Genomic DNA, 19,415 nt, shown 5'->3' with positions numbered 1-19,415 from the left:
GGTCCTTGAGGGAAGCCGAAGTCACTCCTCGGTGATGGCCCCTTTGTGTCGCAGAGCCTGGACAGCCCGGAGCTCAGAGCCATCGTCCACGACCTGCTGACCACGGTGGAAGAGCTATGTGATCAGAATGAATTCCACGGCTCTCAGGAGAGATACTTTGAGCTGGTTGAGCGATGCGCAGACCAGAGGCCTGTAAGACCTCTTCTCCCCCAGTTGGCGGGGCCTTTGGTGCTCGGGGTAAAGGGTGCTTGAGGTCAGGCTGCTGGGGGAGAGGTGGGACCCTGCGGCTCTGGGGGCCCTGGTGGTGTGGGTCTGAAATGGCTGTCCTTGATTTTGAACTCAAGGGCTGGCAGGCAGGCTCCTGCTTCCCTGGGAAGTCTGCCGGGGTGTCAGCAAGCTGACTGCGTGTGGGACGGTTAGAGACGGCGCTAGCCTAACCATTGGTTTCCAACCCCCTGTGCGGAGGAAGGTGCTGGTCAGCTCCACGGAGACTTGTTGCTTGGTGTGTCTGCTCATCGGGCAGCAGGAAACGCACGTGCCAGAAACCCACAGCCTGATGCCAAGGCTTTTGTGTGGGTTTTTAAATGAACTCCCTCCACTGCCATTAGCGCCTTTGTCGTGTGGACTGCCCACCTGGGGACGTGGCTGGCATCAGTGAGCGGACTCGCTCCGCCAGGGCCAACGGCACAGGCCTGAGAGTGTAGAAAAACCTCCTCGGGGCAGAGCAGCTCATGAACGCCAGGGTCCTTCTTTCCGCAGGAGTCCTCCCTCCTGAATTTAATAACCTACCGGGCTCAGTCAATCCATCCGGCGAAGGATGGCTGGATTCACAACCTGCAGCTGCTGATGGAGAGATTCTTCAGGTAGGGAGCCTCTGGAGGCCTGTGGGAGCCCAGGCCCGGTCTAGTCGGGGTTTTCCTTTCTCACTCTTGGAAGGACCAGGAGCAGGTTGGTTTTCTGGTAGGACAGAATTCTCTGGGGCCCCTGCGTGTACTCGCTCCTGTGGAACGGTTGTCTAGAAAGACGCTGTGTCTGAGGGCTGAGCCCACTGCCCCGTTGCACTGTGTTTGGTCTGGACAAGCTGGGCCCCGTGCGGGGAGAGTCCGGGGTGGGTCTCCCCTGCTGCAGAGGCGCGTGGGCCTGGGTGCAGGCTGTGGGGCGAGGTGGGGCCTGGTGGAGGGCGAGGGTGGCACTGTGCCCCCCACCCCTGGCCCCAGCGGGTGTGCCCCGCCCCCAGGAATGAATCTCGCAGTGCTGTGCGCATCAAGGTGCTGGACGTCCTGTCCTTCGTGCTTCTCATCAACAGACAGTTCTATGAGGTGCGAGTCCTGCTGGGGGTGCGGTGTGGGGAGTGCCTGGGTCAGCGGGCTCGAGGCGGGGGGCTCTGCATGCCTCGTGGGTCTGCCCTGTACTTGGGGTCAACAGGCGCCCCTCTGTGGCAGGCTTTTTCGACAGGCTTGGCTCACCCCCGGTCGCGCGTTCGGGTGTTCATTCCTGCCTCCCGCCAGGCCTGTGCTGGACCTAGAGTCGCTGGGCCGCCCTCAGGGATCGCAGTTGCAGGCCTGTTTGGCACCTAGAACAGAAGCTCTGAGCAGAGTCTTGCGGGGGGGGGGGGGCATTTTCTTTTTGCTCTTGTACTCACACTCTGCCGTCCTGGCTGGACCACAGTGGTGCCAGGCCCTGCCTGCCTCTCTACTGCTGGTTCTTTCCCTTCGCTCTCTCTTTTACTTGGTCTGTGGCCAGGGTCCGTCCTTGAGATACGTTGGCGTGCTGCCGCTTGCGTGCCCTTCCCTGCAGGAGCTGTACTTCGGGCTGTGTGTGGTTTCTTCCAGACAGCCTCACTGGCATTTCCGGTGTTCCCAGCACCAGTCTGCCCACTTCTTCCCTCTTAGCCATCCTTCTCCCTACATCTCTGTCCCTTGGAATCCAGTTCAGTGCTGCCTCTTCCAGGAAGGCCCTCTGGGTTCTCAGCTTCCTCAGATCAGGGTTGGTCTCGTCCTGCTCTCTGTTGCTGTAGTGCTTTGTACCTGGCTCTGTGAAAGCTCTTGTCACACTGCCCGTCACAGTAGGCTCTGCGATGTTGGGGACAAGGTCTTCCTACTGCAGTGCATGCACACAGGGGCCCGCCACTGATGGTGAATGGGCAAGAGCTCGCCAGGGCGCTCGGTGCTGCATCACACCTGGGCCTGTGGGCCTGGGGTGGGCCCCCGAGGGGGTGTGCAGAGCGCCCGTCAGGTGCTGCCATGTCTCTGCTCCACGTGGCTTACCTCCATCCCCCCATTTGTGCCGCCACAGGAGGAGCTGATCAGCTCGGTGGTCATCTCACAGCTCTCCCACGTCCCAGAGGACAAAGACCCCCAAGTCCGGAAACTGGCCACCCAGTTGCTGGTGGACCTGGCCGAGGGCTGTCATACCCACCACTTCAACAGCCTGCTGGACATTGTGGAAAAGGTGAGGGCCAATCGAGCCTGGGGCTCCAGGTACCTGGGCTGCCAGAGGGACCCCCATTTGTGGCCAAGCCCTGCAGGCAGCACTGGTCTCTGGACCCTCTGTCCGCATTCTCCACAGAGCGATGGGCTGCGTCTCAGGCAGGGCTCCCCTCCCAGCGGGGATGTGCGGTACTGGGGAGGTAGCCGGGCCGGGGCTGCGGGGGTTCCTGGGAGACAGCTGTGGCGCTGCTCCCCGGGAGCTGGGCCGGGCCGGGGGGCTTGGCGCATTGTCCTGCACAGCCAGCGTGTTTTTCTCTGAACCGTGAAATATGTTGCAGTTTCTGAACAGCTCCTCGGGTGTGTAAAATGCAGCTTTTGAGAAAAAAAGGAGAAAGAATTGGGGCTGACCGTTGCTGCTGGGGGGAACCCCGAGCCGGGGAGCTGAATACGTATTTTTTCTCTAAAGGTGATTGCCCGCCCCCTTTCTCCACCCCCGGAGCTGGAGGAGAGAGACGTGGCGGCGTACTCGGCCTCCCTAGAGGATGTGAAGACTGCTGTCTTGGGGCTCCTCGTCATCCTTCAGGTGGGCCTCTGCCCTTGTGGGAGGGCACGTCAGCCAGCCGCCTCTTCGGACGCTGCTCTGCAGGGACATGTCTCTGGGGAGACCTGGGCACTCCCTGGGGGTCACATGGCAGCCTGGTGTGACCTGGACTCCTCGTCACAGTGTGGGGAGCTCATGAGGGCCGCAGGGCCAGTCTGGGCAGAGATCCCCCAAGCCAGGGCCGCTGCCCCCCCCCCCCCCCCCCCCCCCCCCNCCTCACTGCTGCAGAGGCAGGGAGGGCTGCATCCGTTCCGGCCCCGTGGTTGTGGGGTGCTTTTAGCAGCTTTGTTGAGAGATGTAGTTCACGTACCGTAGAATTCATGCACTTCGAGTGTGTAATTCAGTGGATTTTCCAGTATCTTCGCAGATTTGTGTGGCCATCACTGCAACTTTAGAACATCTTCATTCCCTGGAAGGATCTCCACACCTATTAGCAGTCCCTCCCCGTCCCCCTCGGCGCCCCGGGCAGCCACCAGTGTTGTGTGTGTCTCATGGACCTGCCTGTTGTGGACGTTTTGTAGCGGGGGACTCGCGCAGAGCTCACTGAGCGTGTCGAGGCTCACCTGGCTGGCAGGGGTCAGTGCTTTGCTCCGATGGCTCGTCCCTCGTGTGGATTTGCTGTCTTTGCTTATCGGTTCCTGTGCTGATGGACACTGGGTGTCTCCACCTTTGGGCCACTGTGAATCCTGCCACGGTGAACGTCCGTGTGCCAGTGTGTGTGTGTGGAGTGAGTTTTCACTTCTCTTGGGTGCACGCCTGCGAGTGGACTTGCTGGCTCAGACGGCGACCCTGTGTGTAATCATTCGAGGAGCGGCCAGACCATCTTCCCCCGGGGCCGCTCCATCGCCAGGAGCAGCGTGCGGGGCTGCCGTTTCCCCACATCCTCCCCATCCCCAGCACGCCTGGCGTTCTGCTCATCTGGAGTGTAGCTGGGCCAGTGTGCGTAAAGTGGTGCTTGGGTGACCGTGTGTATTTTCTTTGGGGAAATGTCTCTTCAGACCCCCTGCTCGTTTAGTAATGGGATCATTTGTCTTTTTACTGAGTTGTGAGAGGACTTCGTGTGTTGTGGGTGAGTTTGTTGTCGGGGTGGCAGGTGCTCTCTGCACTGTGCTCACTGTGCTGTGGCCGGCGTGCCTGTCCCTGATCTCTCCGCATCCCAGCGTCAGTCACGCTCACTCGGCAGAATCAGTATCACGTAAAATGTAGTATTTGCATCCCTGGCCTCAAATGCTTCTCGTTCACAAAATGTCCCGAAATGCTTGTATGGGATGGTTATTTCCTGGCATGGAAGCTCGAAGTGTCTGTAGAAAGCTGGCCAGCACGTCTGTGGCTCCCATCACAGGAGCCTGGCCCCCTTTCGTCCTCTGGTGGGTGAGGGGGTGTGCTGGCCTGAGCGAGCCCAGAAGCCTACCGCAGAGAAGCTGGGAAGGTGGTCCGTCGCCCTCACTTGGAACTCCAACCCCACAGACCCGGGGCTCGGGCCACAGAACCAAGCTGTTGGCTAGCTGAGCCCAAGTCCTGGGCCAGGCGGTTCTCATTGCTTTCTACGTGATTGAAAACGTGTGCATCTGCGTGAAACACGCAAGCAGCATAAACAGCTTAGAGTTAGATGGTGTCCGTCCTTCCTGCTGGAACAGGCAGGCCGAGCCATCACTGTCCTTGTGCCCTGCAGTCCTTTCTGAATTGTCTTGAGTGTTGTGTCCAACTCCTTCCCCTCCCCCCACCTTTTTTGTTGTTAATTTCTCTTTTTTTTTTTTTTAAAGATTTTATTTATTTGACAGAGATAGAGACAGCAAGCGAGAGAGGGAACACAAGCAGGGGGAGTGGGAGAGGAAGAAGCAGGCTCATAGCGGAAGAGCCTGATGTGAGGCTCGATCCCATAACGCCGGGATCACGCCCTGAGCTGAAGGCAGATGCTTAACCGTTGTGCCACCCAGGCGCCCCTAATTTCTCTTGAACAGGAATAGCAGTGAGCTATATTTTAAGGCCCTGCTGCTCTCGAGAGTACCACGAACACGGAGGGGTCCCTCTGGCTGTGGCTGGCTGGCCCCTGCCACCCCACAGCACCCCCCACACCAGGGTCTCACCTGGCCTCTCCCAGGCTCACCTGTTAGGGAGGTGGGGCAGGGAGGGGGCTCGCCATGTGGATGACAGTCCAGCGGCTGGGTGAATGGCCCCCCCGTGGACCCCCCCGGAGCCCGCAGGGCCTTGCTCGCCCCTGGTCTGTCCTGCTCTGCTGGGCAGGAGGGTGTGCTTTCGGCTCATGGGTCACATTGTGCCTGTTGCCAAAGGGTGCCCCATTAGACACATTTTCTGATTTATTAGCAGATTCTCTGCTACTGACACGAACATGTTGTTTTGATTTTTTGCCATAACCGAGAGTGTGCGCGTGTGGGCGTGTCTATGGCGTGAGGTCCTGGGAGCGGGGTGAGTGGCTTGAAGGCTTTGTGCATTGCCTGCTCGCTCCAGAAAGCTCGTCCTGTTCCTCTCCTCCTGGGCACCGGGGCGCTGGCTCTCTGTCCGCCTTTCAGCCTCCTGCCCTCGAAGTGACCAGCGCACTCTCTTTGCAGACCAAGCTGTACGCCTTGCCTGCCAGCCACGCGATGCGTGTGTACGAGTCGCTGGTCAGCCATATCCGGCTCCACTACAGGCACAACTACACCCTGCCCATCGCCAGCAGCATCCGGCTACAGGTACGATGGGGCCGGTGGTTGTCCATGGCTGTGGTGGTACCAGCTGCACCTTGGCTGGCCACGGCCAGCTTCCTGGGGCCTGGGAGTGCCCGCGGGGACCTCAGGCTGGGGAGGTGGCAGGTGGCCCCGGAGGGTTCTCCCACAGACCATTCCGTCCTCAGCACCAGCCAAGGCTGCGACCTCCCCAGGGCCTGGTGCCCTTCCCTTTGTCTGCATCCGCATATCTCCCCATGCCCGTCTGAGCCAGGTGGTGGCCCGAGGTGTGGGCAGAGGTGAGATTCCATTGGCTTTCAGGTGGCGCAGCCCTGTCACCTCTGGGGCTACAGTCTGTTGGTGGCGGGGCGAGGCTGCGCGGGGCAGAGGACGTGGCTCACGGCTGCCATCATAGATGTTGGCACCAGGCTGAGTGGAGGTCCTGGGAACCTTCTAGGGCCTCTGCGCGGTGGGGCAGCCCTCCATCATTTGGGCAGCCTGGTTAAGTGACCTGTCGTTCATTGGGGGAGGTGCCGGTAGCCTGAGCGCACTTGTGTTTCCTGGCCCTCAGGGCCATGGGGCACCACCGGACAGCTGTGGGAACTGGGCGCTGAGGGAGAAGGCCATGCACGCCCGTGTGGCTCCCCCGCGCTGCTGTGGACGCGGTGGGGTTGGGATATGTGTGCTGTTAGCGGGAACGGCCTTTCCCAGGGAGGCCGGCACGTGAGTGGACGGGCCCGGCGTCATCCCAGCTTTGCTGAACCTCGCTTTCTCCCCGCAGGCCTTTGACTTCCTGCTGCTGCTGAGGGCCGACTCGCTGCACCGCCTCGGCCTGCCCAGCAAGGACGGGGCCGTGAGGTTCAGCCCCTACTGTGTCTGCGACGCCATGTGCGTGTCAGCCGTGCCCCCCCAGCTCCGGTCTGGGGAGTCAGCTCTTCTCTGCCCCGGGGTGCTCATGGGTCTGAGGGACGTCGCGCAGCTGTCCGATGGCAGCGTGGGGCGGGCGGGACGCCTACACCCTGCCCTGCGGCCTGAGTGCTGCTTCCACCTGCTTCCACAGGGAGCCAGAGAGAGGCCCGGAGAAGAAGGCCAGTGGCCCCCTGTCGCCTCCCACTGGGCCGCCCGGCCCTGTGCCCGCGGGCCCCGCGGTGCGGCTTGGCTCTCTGCCCTACTCCCTGCTCTTCCGCGTCCTGCTGCAGTGCTTGAAGCAGGTGAGCCAGCGCAGCTCCTGTTCCTGTGTCGGCCCCCTTGGGGCCCGCTGTGGTGCACACGCTGTGCACCCAAGGTTACCGCGGTTCTGTAACCGGCCCGTCGTGTGGCGCTGGGCTTGGAGCTGAGGAGACGTTCTTGCCTCTGGGAGGTGGCTTTGGTGTAAGACGATGTGTGGACGGATAACTGCAGTTGCCGGATGACGTGCTTCAGGTGGAGGCAGAGGTGGGCTGTGTGTGACCAGGGGGTGCCGTCATCTCTGGATGGGGGCACCTGGAGGGCCGGCCGAGGCCCTGAAAGGCAGGAGAGGTTCCAGGGCAGGGAGAAGCAGAGCCTGGAGGTAGGGTTGGTGCAGACCTGCGAGTGGAGACGTAGCTGGGGCCGCGCCTCGGAGGCCTGTTCCCGCACGGGCCTCGAGAGAGGCGACGCGGTCGGCGGTGTGCTGCCGCGGGTCTGGGCGGCCTGCCCTGGCCAGGGTCTGTCCTCGGGGGCCACAGGCCGGGAAGCAGCTTCCCCTCCCCCGGGTGCCAGGCTTTCAGGAGTCACGGCCTTTGGTGTCGCTTACGGGTGCGGTCTCCCCTGACGAGGTGGGGAGGACTCGCCGGGGATGTTCCGGTGTGGGCCACAGCCACGTCGTCCTCGTTGCTGTGGCCCTCCATGGATTTTGGTCCTAGACTGGGTACCTGGGCTTGTGGGTTATTCAGGAATACTTGCTGCTTTTTTCTTTGAGCTGGGATACGGGCTTTTCTCTCACTCCGCGTTCCTGGTGCCCCGGATGGGCATCCGTCAGGGCTCCTTGGGCGCAGCGTCCTGGGCGGGAGGCCTGTGGGTCACCGTCGGGCGCTTGGGGAGGGCGGGGCAGGTGTGGGGAGTTGAGGGCCGGCTCGGGAGACAGGCGGTGCCGGCCGTGCCTGGGCCTCCCGCTCAGCCCGGTGCCTGGAGGGCGCGGCCGTCGTGCGGCAGGGAACTTCCCTCCGGGGAGCGCGTGCTCCCACAGGGACGGGGGTCCAGAGGCCACGCGGCTGCCTCCTCGCAGACAGAGCCTCAGGCTGTGCGAGCACGTCTCCCCCTGACCGGCGCCCTTCCTGCAGGAGGCCGACTGGAAGGTGCTGAAGCTCGTGCTCAGCAAGCTGCCCGAGTCCCTGCGCTACAAAGTGCTCGTCTTCACGTCCCCCTGCAGCGTCGACCAGCTGTCGTCCGCCCTCTGCTCCATGGTAACGCTGCCCCGCACGCCTCCCTGCCCTGGCCTCGAGGCCCCGGGAGGTGCCGTGGGACGCACGAGGGGGCAGTCCCATTGAGAGGCAGACCCCTGTCTGCAGGTCGTGCCTCTGGGCCCCCGTCGTCCCTTCCCTGCTCGGGGCTGGGAAATTGGAGGCCTCCACGAAGGGCTGGAACTCGCCCTCCGAGTGTGCCGTCTCGACTCCTTTCCCCTCTCTTCCTTGCTGGGGTTCCTGGGACACGCACATCCCATCTCCTCTCTGTCCTTGGCCTGTGGTGTGGGCATCCTCCCACATGTCTGAGAAGGCAGACCCTTGGCTAGAGAAGGAAGTAGAAAGGGCCCCCGGGCTCTCGGCCACCTCGTGGTCGCGCTCACCTCCCTGCCCGGTGTGCTGCCGCCTGAGCCTTGGTCTTCAGCTTTCAGGTCCCAGAACTCTGGAGCGGCTTCGAGGCACCCCGGAAGGGTTCTCTAGAACTGACCTGCATCTGGCTGTGGTTCCCGTGTTGACAGCGCTAATCTCTTACCACAACTATTTGGACAAGACCAGACAGGTACCAGGTGGGAGAGGGATAGGCAGGCCTGCTCCGCAGAATGCTTGCGTCATGCAGACGGACCATACGTTCTCCGCATAACCCGGGGGCTTCTGGGTCAGGACCGGGGGGCTGAGCCAGCCCAGAACTGCAGGCCTTTGCATCTGCTGGCACTCCTGACTTTTCTTTCGGGGGCCGTGGGCCCCATGCTGCCCTCCCACACGCAGTGGCATCTTTTCTCTCTGTGGAGCATTGCTGGCTTGAGGACGAGCGCTAAGCCTCTTGGCGGAGCTGGGCCTGTTTTGAAAGGCTGGCAGCAGGGCCCAGGGTGCCTGGCTTCCCTCTGCCTGCGCCTCCACCACCCACGGGCACGCGGCAGCTCCCCTCTTCCGCACGGCTGGGCACGTCTGCTGTGTCCGTTAAAGTCCCTGTGCTTCTTGGTCAGTCGGGCATCATAGGCTTAGAGGGGTCGGCTCTCTAAGTCCACTCACGGTCCTAGCCAGCAAGGAGAGGGGCCTGTGCCAGACTTGGGCCGCTCAGAGCCTGAGCCCACGCTCCCGACGGCAGAGGGTTGGGAGCACACTCATGTCCCATCGCCTCCCTTCCTGAGTCCAGCTGTTGCTCCGGGGCCGCTTGGCCGGGTTCTTCCTGGCTGTGCCCCCGCAGGGAGCTGGCCACTCTGGGCTGAGGTGTTCTTGAGAACCCTCGAGGCCCAGAGTGTGTCTGAGGGATGGGACTGGCTATGGGAAACTGAGATCATCCGTGGGGCCCTGAGCTACAGGTGGTTTGCCCGGAGTTGTGTGGGCCTGGTGGCCTTGCTGCGTCGGGCAGAGCCTCCCCTGTCATAACGCCAGCCACTTTTTTTTGGGGGGGGGGGTTCCATAGCCACAGGGGAAATGGGCCCAGGATGTCCTGGCTCCAGGGGGCACTGAGGTGCCAGGGGACCCGGCCGGTGTTGGCAGATGGGAAGCGTCAGGAAGCGCCTGACCAGAGCTGCCCTGCTCCTGGTGCTGTGCTGATTAGGGGCTCTGGGACCGGGGACAAGGCAGTTAACCTTCCTTAGCTGTGGTCTTGTTCTCTCTAGAACATTCTAGAGTGGGTGAGGGGAGACCCGTGTGCAGGCAGGGGCGGGGGTGCAGTGGGCCGGGCCTGAGGCACGCACGCTGCCCTGCAGCGGGAGATGGTGTACTGCCTGGAGCAGGGCCTGATCTACCGCTGCGCCAGCCAGTGCGTGGTGGCGCTGGCCGTCTGCAGTGTCGAGATGCCGGACATCATCATCAAGGCGCTTCCCGTGCTGGTCGTGAAGCTCACGCACATCTCGGCCACGGCCAGCATGGCCATTCCACTCCTCGAATTCCTGTCAAGTAAGCGTCTGGCTCCATGCGCGTGTCTGTGGGCACGTGGGAGTGTGGGGCGGACCTCGGGCTTGGGGCTGTCGCTCGTGCTGACTTCGCTGACCTCCTCCTGCAACCTCTCTTGGGATACATCTTGGCGCGCTGTCTCCACGGGGCGCCCGGGCTGTGCCATCCTCTGTTGTCTCAGGGTCTTTGCACTAACTGCCTCGAGCCTTGAATGCTTCCTTTCTGGCCTTCGAGTGGGCGGCTCCATTCTTACCCTCAGTGTCAGTTTAAACGGCATAGAAGCCTCTGTTGGTTGACACAGGTCGCTGCACTTGGCCTGGCTCTCACAGCCTCCTCTTGCTTCTCCTCAGGGCACACATCACAGCTTGGAGGGGCTTCCAGGAGCTCAGCATGCCCCACTCACCCCTTTATTCCCGGCACCCAACGCGTGTCTGGGCCTCTGCTGCAAATTCTTTCTGTTTACAGCCTTTTAAAGACATAAAAGCTTCTTGAGCTCATGGGCCCTACAGGTGCGGACTGCCGCTGGATTTGGCATTGGGGACCGTAGTTTCCTAGCCCTTGGCATAGAGAGCCAAGGGTCAAGGGAAGGTCACGTTCAAGGGGGCTGTGACTGTCAGTTCTTCACAGCCTTCTCGGGTCAGGGTGGCCGCACTGGCTTTCAGGAGTAGTGCGGGCCCTGGCGACGGCGGGCATGGGCCTGTGTCTGCCCGGCGCGCCTGCGTCCCTCACCCGCATGTCCTGTTGCAGCTTTGGCCAGGCTGCCCCACCTCTACAGGAACTTCGCAGCGGAGCAGTACGCGAGCGTGTTCGCCATCTCCCTGCCTTACACCAACCCCTCCAAGTGAGTGCCTGCCCGTCCCTCCTGCCCTGGCCTGGGCCCGCCTGAGGCCTCTTGGAGCCGAGAGCCGTGCTGACCCTTGACCTCGGATGGGCCTTTGGCCTTAGGGCTTCCCTTCTATGTCCGGCTCCCAGCCTGTCAGCCTCAGGGCTCCATCGGGGCTACGTCACTTCCCTTCCTTCTTACAGGTTTAATCAGTACATCGTGTGTCTGGCACATCACGTCATAGCCATGTGGTTCATTAGATGCCGCCTGCCCTTCAGGAAGGATTTTGTTCCTTACATCACTAAGGTAGGCCAGCAGAGGCCAAACCCGTTGTGAGGGTGGGACCCGCTTTGCTGTTGGCTGTCCATGGCCGGAGCGGGGAGACGGTCAGGGAGCGAGAGGTGGGTGTCGTCGGTGCCGCGCGCAGCCTGCTGGGACACAGCATGCTGCCGGCACGTGGGCAAAAGCTGCCACGGTGGCCCAGGCTCACAGAGGGAAGAAACACAGGGGTCAGTACTTCCTGGCCGATGGCTCAGGTCTGCTCCACTCTGCCAGGGCCTGCGCTCCAACGTCCTCCTATCCTTTGATGACACCCCGGAGAAGGACAGCTTCAGAGCACGAAGCACCAGTCTCAACGAGAGGCCCAAGAGGTGTGGGCCTACGGTGGGAATGGGGCACGGCGGGGCGGGTCTGCGAGCGTGACCTGTGACCGGCCTGGTGTGCGTAGGGTCTGGGCTGGCCTGCTGCCCTGAGGCCAGCCAGCGGCACTGGGACGTGGCTGGGGGATGTCCCTGTGCAGACCGTGCTGGGCACCAGGGGGTCCTGGCATAGAGGCAGGCCCTTAATGCCCACCCGTAGCTGGAGAGCCAGCTGTTCCCCACCCAGCCGGCCCCCATGGCCTGCGGCGTTGCCGAGCCTTCTGTGCTGGGCTGTGGCCGGGCCCGGCCTGCCTGAGCCCCGAGTGCAGACTCGCGGTGGTGGCAGTTTGGGTGCTAGCTGTAGGGCGCCTGGGCCTGGGTCTGACTCACTGGATGGGCCGAGGCTTGTGTCAGGGCAGCGGTGGCTCTGGAGGAGCCGAATGCCTGGCCTGGCTGGGGACGAGCTCCGGGGCGCTGTGGTCAGCCCAGCCTCGGGCCAGGGCTCCCCATCCTCCCGAGCTTGCTCTGCATTCCTCGTTGGACCAGGGGCCACGCTCCTCTGGACCATCACAGCTGCTTCCGCCAGATCTGACAGAGCTGTGCTAGGCCTGTGCTTGTTGGCGTCTCATACGAACGGCGACTCCTCTCTCTGTCCCCGCCTTCCCACCCAAGCTTTTCAGTTCTCCCTTGGTGGGGATACGGCATTTTCCAGAATGACCAGGTCAGTGTGACCTAAAGTCAAAAGCTGGCTTCTCAAGCTCCTGGTGGCTGGGCGCCAGGGGCCTCAAGCTAAGAACCGGCTCTTTGAGCGGTGGCCTTCAGGGCCTTGGGGCGTCCTGGCCCCCGAGCGGGGTGGGCGGGGCGCCCGGTCCGCACAACCTGGAATCTGCCGTGCATAGCGCTCCGTACATATTTGATTTGCACTCATGTTCTTTGTTTTGGTTGCGTGAAACCTGACTTTTCTCAGTCACGTTTATCAGATGTATTTTCATGCATTTTTGTTTTCTGTTTCTTCCCCCGCTAACTGGCCTCTGGCATGGTTTTTTGTTCATCTCACCCACGGGCTCTCCATCCTGACCCTGTGGCCTGTGACCTTTCCTCCTCATCCCTCCAATGGCTTGTTCTCCCCTCCCGGGAGCTGGGCTCTCTGGGGCTTGGGCCTTCCTTCCTGACCTGGTAGTTTGAGGATAGCCAGACCCCCCAAACAAGGCTTGAATAACTCTCCACCCGTGAAAGAATTCAAGGAGAGCTCTGCAGCCGAGGCCTTCCGGTGCCGCAGCGTCAGTGTGTCTGAACATGCGGTCCGCAGGTAGTGGGCTCTGTGGGGGGGGGGGGGGGGGCTCAGGCCCGGGAGCTGGGCCCGCGAGGTGACCCTGCCAGGCAGGGGTGCCGGGTGGCGGTGCATGGGGCTGCTTGCATGACCTCGTTGCCTGCCCACGCCCTCCCTGGCCGGAGCTGGAGGAGAGCCCGAGGGGTGGCCCTCGGTCCAGGGGAGCCTGGAGGTGAGGGGTAGAAAGGTTGCATTCTGTCCCCAAGCCTCCTTCGAGCACTGGCTGGCTGCATGGCCTCCCCAGAGGCTGGCCTGGGAGCCCGAAACAGGGCGGTAGCTCTGAGAAAGCCAGGTGTCTGGGATGGCAGCCGCCCGCAGGCCTGTCCCGGGAGGTAAGGGGCTTTGCATATTAAAGCAGCCGCCACGCAGGTTGGGGGGAAAGGGACTCGAGGGTTTAGCTTTTGTACGCTCTCAAGTGGACTTTAGCCTTGAGCTGTTTTTGGTAGAGGGCTGCTTTCTGTTGTAGCTGAAAGGGAATGGGGGGGGGGCCTGGGAGGGGGCGGGGGCTGGGGAGGCCTGAACTGTCGAGGGGTGTGGCCTTGGTCACTCATCCCCGCTGTGTCTGAGTGCAGGTGTGGGCTCTCGGGGTCACTGCTTCGCGCCGACCAGGCTAGGCTGCTCTGAGCTGGGCGGGGGGCTGTCTCCTCCCCAGGAAGCCCCTTCAGGCCTCGGAGTCCGAAGCTCAGAGACCCACCTCCTCTCCGGTGCCTGGCTTAGGCTCCAGCCACAGGCTGGCCTCTGCCGAGTGGGGTTTGACTGGGGGGATGGAGGCAGCGAGGCTCTCAGCTCTTTTCTAGCAAATTCTTTAACACAAGCCGGACACGGCAAACGGGCTGTGAAATTTTGTATCAGAATTAAACCTGCAGGAGCCTGTTCTCCTGGTCACTGGGTGCGTGTGGAGCCCCGGGGGGCCTGAGTCGAGGGGGAGAGCTGCTTACAAAGCCCAGACCCTCCCTATCGTCGGGAGGTGGCCCTGTGGGCAGAATGCAATCTTGGTCTGTGTGTCTGTGGTCTTTGTGTGTCTGCATGACTAAACGGTTCTGCCACCAAGCCGTCCCCTAACTCTCTTGTGCTTCGGTGAGGGGACGTCGGTCTCTACCTTGTCTCCTGAGCCTCTGCTCCGACAAGTGGGCTTGGGTCTCTCCTGTGAGGCCTTGCCACTCCTCTCTCTGGGATGATGTGTCCACACGGTTTGCCACGCCGTGACTTGACTGGCCGTGCGCCCTGGTGGGGGGTTTGTGGGCGCGGCCCTCCCAGCACTTGCATGCCTTGAGCTTTGGCCCCCGGTGGGAGATGAGTCGCCCCGGCCAGTCCCTGACCTCACCAGGGCCCCTCCCTCCAGCAGGATCCAGACGTCTCTCACAAGCGCCAGCTTGGGGTCTGCAGACGAGAATTCGATGGCCCAGGCTGATGACAACTTGAAAAATCTCCACCTGGAGCTCACGGAAACGTGTCTGGACATGATGGCCAGATACGTGTTCTCCAACTTCACAGCGGTCCCCAAGAGGTGCGGGCCAGGCCCTGGGGGCGGGCTGGGCAGGAGCCCCACTGGGCTTCTGTGACTGTCCTCAGCAGCGCTACAGCAGGCATGGCGTGCGGGGCTCCTTCGTGCAGGTGGGCCCTGGCCAGGCCACTCTGTGCGTCGTAGGGCCCTGCTCCTCTGGGGACGAGGGCCTGCCGCGCCGCGGTCGTGCATCTTTGAGACCAAGATGCCTGTTCAGAGAGCCCCCAGTGGGTGAGGTGTCGGCTGATGCTCTTGTCCTCGCAGGTCTCCTGTGGGAGAGTTTCTCCTGGCTGGTGGCAGGACCAAAACCTGGCTGGTTGGGAACAAGCTTGTCACCGTGACAACGAGCGTGGGGACCGGGACCCGGTCGCTGCTGGGCTTGGACTCTGGAGAGCTGCAGGGTGGCCCAGAGTTGAGGTGACTGTGCCTTCCTCCCCCTGCCCAGCAGGCCTTGACAGTGGCTATCCTGGGCCCAGGCACCTCCGTCATGCTCCGCGTGGACCCTTCTGTCCTCAGCTCTGACCCTGGCGCGCACGTGAGACAGACCAAGGAGGCGCCTGCCAAGCTGGAGTCCCAGGCGGGGCAGCAGGTGTGCCGCGGGGCCCGGGACCGGGTCCGCTCCATGTCTGGTGAGCCTGTGCCCCACCTTGCCTCCTTCACAGGTGCCTCTGTGGGTCTGCGTGCTCGCAAGGACTCCTCGGAGCCTGGGACGAGGTGCTTGACCTCAGGCCTGTCCCAGTGTTGTCTCCGTGAGCCCACGCCACAGGGCTGTGTGGCAGGGGGCCTGCCTTCCAGATGGCTGGCATAAGGCCCCCTTGTGGCCGTGAGTCTGTTTCTCACGGCCAGTGTTGCCTGCAAACCCTCGGCTGCCCTCGTCCTCGGCTCAGCTCACCCCTGGAGCTTCTCTTTGGTGCAGCTGGAATGAGCTGGGGTCCGACTATGGGGCCCCGGGGTGCTGGGCCCCTCCCTACTGCTCTGGGCCCACCGAGGCTGACCCCATATGAGGGCGTACCCGGGGGGGGGGGGGGTCCGAGCTGCCTCTGGCTGCTGGGCCCTGGGTGTAACAGCTGGTTCGGAGCTGGTGGCTCTGCTTTGGGCAGGTGGTGGTCACCGGCGCCCCTGCCCTCCTCTTCCTCAGGGGGCCACGGCCTTCGTGTTGGTGCCCTGGACACTCCGGCCTCCCACTTCCCAGGTGGCCCCACTGCCCCGGGCGCACAGACGGCCCTAGCCAGCAAGTCTGAGAGGGCGCCAGCTGGCACCCAGTTCCCAGCACAGGAGAAGACGAGCCTGGCGGCCTACGTCCCCCTGCTGACCCAGGGCTGGGCGGAGATCCTGGTCCGGAGGCCTACAGGTACGGAGAGGCCTGTGCTCAGCACGCCGGGGTCTCTGCCAGCACGCAGTGAGCACGGGACCATTCCCCCCAGGGCTCGAGGTACCCAGCAGTGAGTGGCGGGCACATGGGGCCGAGCGAGCGTCTGCTCTGCCGTCTGAGCTGAGTACCCAGGGGGCAGTGGCGAGGGGGAGATGCGGGCGCCTAAGTGGGAGCGCAGGCCTCAGCGCTGTGGCCTGGGGGTGCTTCGGCCACAGACACGTGTCTCCTCGTATGCCCGCAGCCTGGCAGCCCCAGGTCATGGTGATGGCGGGCTGGTCGCTCTTGTGGGTCTGTGTCCTGTCTCCTCTTTTTGGAAGGGCCCAGGGGATTAGGGGCCACCCGTGTGTCTGTTTTACCTTAATGAGCTGCTCTCTGAGCTGCTGGAGGTCAAGAGTTCAACACATGAATTTTGTGGGACACGATTCAGCCCATAATGGGTATTTCAAGAACTTAAGCCAAGGCCCAGGGTCTCAGACCTGCTTTGGGCACAGCGTGGTGAGCAGTGACGGGAGGGCTGGGTAGCAGGCCCTGAGGAGCCTTGAGTGCAGGCAGAGGGGCCACGGGTCCTGGTTCCTGGCAGGGAGCAGGCAGGGGGCAGGCGGGAGACTGGAGGAGGAGGCCCAGGCCGGGCAAGAAGAGGTGCGTTAGGGTTGGGTGAGATGCTCAGGGTTGTAGGACGCTCCGTGTGGAAGGTTGACTCGAAGTGTGGGCCTCTGGGCCTCATGGGGAAAGGGACAGAGGCCAGAAGGCCCCCACCCAGGCTTCTCTGCGGCGAGGTCTGGGGCTTTGGGATGCCTCTGCCAAGCCCGACCTGGGCACTGGAGCCGCCCTGGGGGGGGGAGTGCGCCTAGGCCCCTCCTTATGCGTGAGGCGGGTGACTGCTGCATGGGTGCCACCTGGACCTGGGGGTCTGGGGTGAGCCGAGGGCATGCCTCGCCTGGGGCCCCTCCGCGTCACTCTCTGGTTGAGCACAGGAGCCCTGCTGAGCCCTGGCGTGTGCCCTTGAGGACAGTACAGGGGGTGGGGGGATGCTGTCCCGGGAGCGCCAGCAGGGGATGACCGGTTGGATGCACTGGGCCTGTGGCCTAAGGGGTGCTGCCTGCCCCTCCCCAGGGAACACCAGCTGGCTGATGAGCCTGGAGAACCCGCTCAGCCCCTTCTCCTCGGACATCAACAGCATGCCTCTGCAGGAGCTGTCTAACGCGCTCATGGCCGCCGAGCGCTTTAAGGAGCGTCGTGACACAGCCCTGTACAAGTCGCTGTCAGTGCCCGCGTCTGGCTCGGCCAAGCCCCCTCCGCCACCCCGCTCTAACACTGGTGAGTGCTGGCCCCCCACCCAGCGCGTACCGTGTGAAGGCAGCATGGCGCCCCCGCCCTTGCGGATGCGCCCGAGCAGGGTCCCTGAGCTCTTCTTGCCGCCGCCACAGCCTGGCATTTGGCCGCGGGGCCGCTCCCACGGAACGGCCCTCTTCTTGAGAGACGTGGTGCTCGTGGAGGGGCAGGCAGGTGCTCCCAGGGTGGACGCGGCAGAGCCCTGCACGCCTGGGCCCTGCACTGTCCTCGGCATGCCCCGGCCCCAGGAGGGCAGCCGCACTTCCGCTTGGCTCTGGGTTTGGATGCGCCACAACCTCAGCCTGCCTGCGCGCTCGTGCCCTTGCCTGGCGGGGCTGGTGTGCTCCTTCCGGGCCACCCGCGGGCCTTCCCTGTGGCCACAGATGGCGCTTCGAGGCCAGGACCTCTGTTGGTGAGGAGGAGGGACGCTCCCCGCCCCGGACGCCCCCTGCAGCAGCGTGGAGAGCCGGCAGCCCGCGTGGGCTGGGAGCCGCTCACTGCCGGCCGGACGCCGCTGGCCCTCCGCTCTCTCCCTCCAGGCTCGGGCTCTGTGCGGGGCTAGTGCTGCCTTTCCTCTCTGCTCGACTGTGCGTAGTCTGTCCTTCTGCTGACTGGCCGCTCGCGGTTTTCCTTGCAGTGGCCTCTTTCTCCTCCCTGTGCCAGTCCAGCTGCCAGGCAAAGCTGCACAGGACCATTTCCTGGGCAGGTACTCACACGTCTCTCTAAGGAGGGCGCCGTCGGCTGCAGAGCAACACTCTGCCTCGTACTTGCTGTTCCCATCATCCCTCACGCGGTCATGCCTCCGCGACTCTGCCAGCGCCGCTCCTCGCCCTCCCCACCCCCCGGGAGCGGGGCCCCGACTCGCATGAGGACATCTATGCAGAATGCCTGCGCTTGGCCGGGGGCCCCTCTGCCCTGTGCCCTTCGTGGCTGAGGTGTGTGCCCTGCCGCGTAGGCCCCCGCAGCCTCTTCAGGCCTCGGGAGGTGATGTTGGGCAGCCGAGCCACAGATACTGGTGGGGGACAGCTCTTTGGGGCGAGCCTGGCCCTGGGGCTCAGCCGGGCTGACTTGCCCTGGCCTCTGGTGGTCTGATTGGCTTGGTGAACACACAAATTGGGCTGTGTCTGCCTTTTGTCATGGGTTGGCCTGTCGCCTCCGGGCCCTGGCGGGGGCAGGGGCTTGACCCACACGGCCCTTTGGCCTACCTGGGCCCCCACGTGTGGGCAGGAGCCAGCTGGGAAAGGGCAGCGTGCAGACGGGCCCTGGCAGGCGGCTAACAGACTGCACGTGTGCCGGGGCTGTGTGCGGGGCGGCCGCGAGCTGTGCTAACCCTCGGTGGCTTCTCACCCCCACCCCTGCCCTGACACTGCCACAGGAAATGCTGCTTTGGGGCGTCGTGGCCTCTCTTTGGCTATCCCAGCTCCGGGTTTGGCATGGGCTCCGATGGCGTGTCTCTGCTTTCCGAACGGGCTCCCCGTCTGTGTGCGTGCACAGGGGTTCCTCATGCATCGGGCTTTTCCTCGGGTCCAGTCGAGGGACGCTGGCCTCCTGTTCCCAGGAATTGGTCCCGGGGTGCCACTCCCCCTGAGCTGAGGCCCCGTCCTAGGTGGGGGCTCCTCCTGGTGGGGGTCTGTGCTGCCCTTGCCCGTCTACCTCGCTGGAGCAGCGGGAGCAGGATCTGTGGACCCTCGTCCCCAGCCCTGGGGGCCTGTGTTGGCAACAGCCTGTGTCGTGGGCCACACGCGCGCCCCTCAGAGCGCACTCTCGCAGCTGCCTTGATGGGATGTGGGCAGCTTAGAGCCACAGACGAGGAAGGCCTTGGGCGAGGCTCTGGTGAGGGGCCACTGTGCTCTCTCGTTGGGGAGAGGCTGGTACCTCTGAGGCCGCGTGAGCTCCCAGGGCCGGGCCAGCACCTAGTAGCCCCATCTGTGTCGTCCCAGACTCGGCGGTGGTCCTAGAGGAGGGAAGTCCGAGTGAGAGTCATTTGTCTGCGGAGCCCACGGAGTTGGAGGACTTTGAGGCAACGCTAGGCACAGACAGGCGCGGCGGCCGCGCAGAGACATACAGCAGGGTGAGGGCCTCGGGGTCGCCGGAGCTGGCCCGAGGTGCCCTGGGGGTGCTTACTCCTGGGGGGGGAGGAGGGCACTGTGGGAGGAGGGGCGGGGCCTCGCTCCAGGCTCCGTGGCGCCCACGGACTAGCTCAGAACTTTGTTAAGTCTTTTGTCCCCTCTTCTGTCATCTAAAAAATGGCTAGATATCCTTCCAGGTTGCCCTGCGTGGACGGCCTGGGGCTTCCCAGTGGGTCCTGTGGGATGATAGCTGTTCGTTGTTGGTGTCCTTTGGTTTGGCGGGCGCTGGGCTCCGCTGCTTAGCGTGGGGCACTGGTAGATGCCGTCCGGGG

The 19,415-nt window shown here is 63.5% G+C and overlaps 1 protein-coding gene across 8 annotated transcripts in view; it reads left to right on the top strand.

The window, feature by feature from the left end:
• Positions 1–19,415, top strand: part of TSC2 (TSC complex subunit 2) — a 32,461-nt gene that overhangs the window by 8,310 nt on the left and 4,736 nt on the right. The window contains exons 11-32 of one of the 8 annotated variants that reach the window (XM_019807270.2): positions 55–192; positions 760–863; positions 1,238–1,319; positions 2,296–2,451; positions 2,896–3,012; positions 5,601–5,723; positions 6,478–6,584; positions 6,757–6,907; positions 7,997–8,119; positions 8,541–8,675; positions 9,829–10,018; positions 10,763–10,856; positions 11,042–11,144; positions 11,394–11,488; positions 12,657–12,785; positions 14,152–14,313; positions 14,575–14,727; positions 14,827–14,939; positions 15,449–15,661; positions 16,796–16,999; positions 17,652–17,720; positions 18,955–19,085. In XM_019807270.2, coding sequence (XP_019662829.1) covers positions 55–192; positions 760–863; positions 1,238–1,319; positions 2,296–2,451; positions 2,896–3,012; positions 5,601–5,723; positions 6,478–6,584; positions 6,757–6,907; positions 7,997–8,119; positions 8,541–8,675; positions 9,829–10,018; positions 10,763–10,856; positions 11,042–11,144; positions 11,394–11,488; positions 12,657–12,785; positions 14,152–14,313; positions 14,575–14,727; positions 14,827–14,939; positions 15,449–15,661; positions 16,796–16,999; positions 17,652–17,720; positions 18,955–19,085 — 2,892 coding nt within the window. Of the gene's footprint in view, positions 1–54; positions 193–759; positions 864–1,237; positions 1,320–2,295; positions 2,452–2,895; positions 3,013–5,600; positions 5,724–6,477; positions 6,585–6,756; positions 6,908–7,996; positions 8,120–8,540; positions 8,676–9,828; positions 10,019–10,762; positions 10,857–11,041; positions 11,145–11,393; positions 11,489–12,656; positions 12,786–14,148; positions 14,314–14,574; positions 14,728–14,826; positions 14,940–15,448; positions 15,662–16,795; positions 17,000–17,651; positions 17,721–18,954; positions 19,086–19,415 lie in introns of all 8 variants that reach the window. The other 7 variants (XM_019807271.2, XM_002926513.4, XM_019807273.2 and 4 more) reach the window with 7 other exon arrangements.

This window comes from Ailuropoda melanoleuca, chromosome 10 (assembly GCF_002007445.2).
Source record: "Ailuropoda melanoleuca isolate Jingjing chromosome 10, ASM200744v2, whole genome shotgun sequence".
Lineage (NCBI taxonomy): Eukaryota > Metazoa > Chordata > Mammalia > Carnivora > Ursidae > Ailuropoda > Ailuropoda melanoleuca.
Note: the sequence above shows the minus strand (reverse complement) of the source record. Positions and strands in the feature narration are given on the sequence as shown.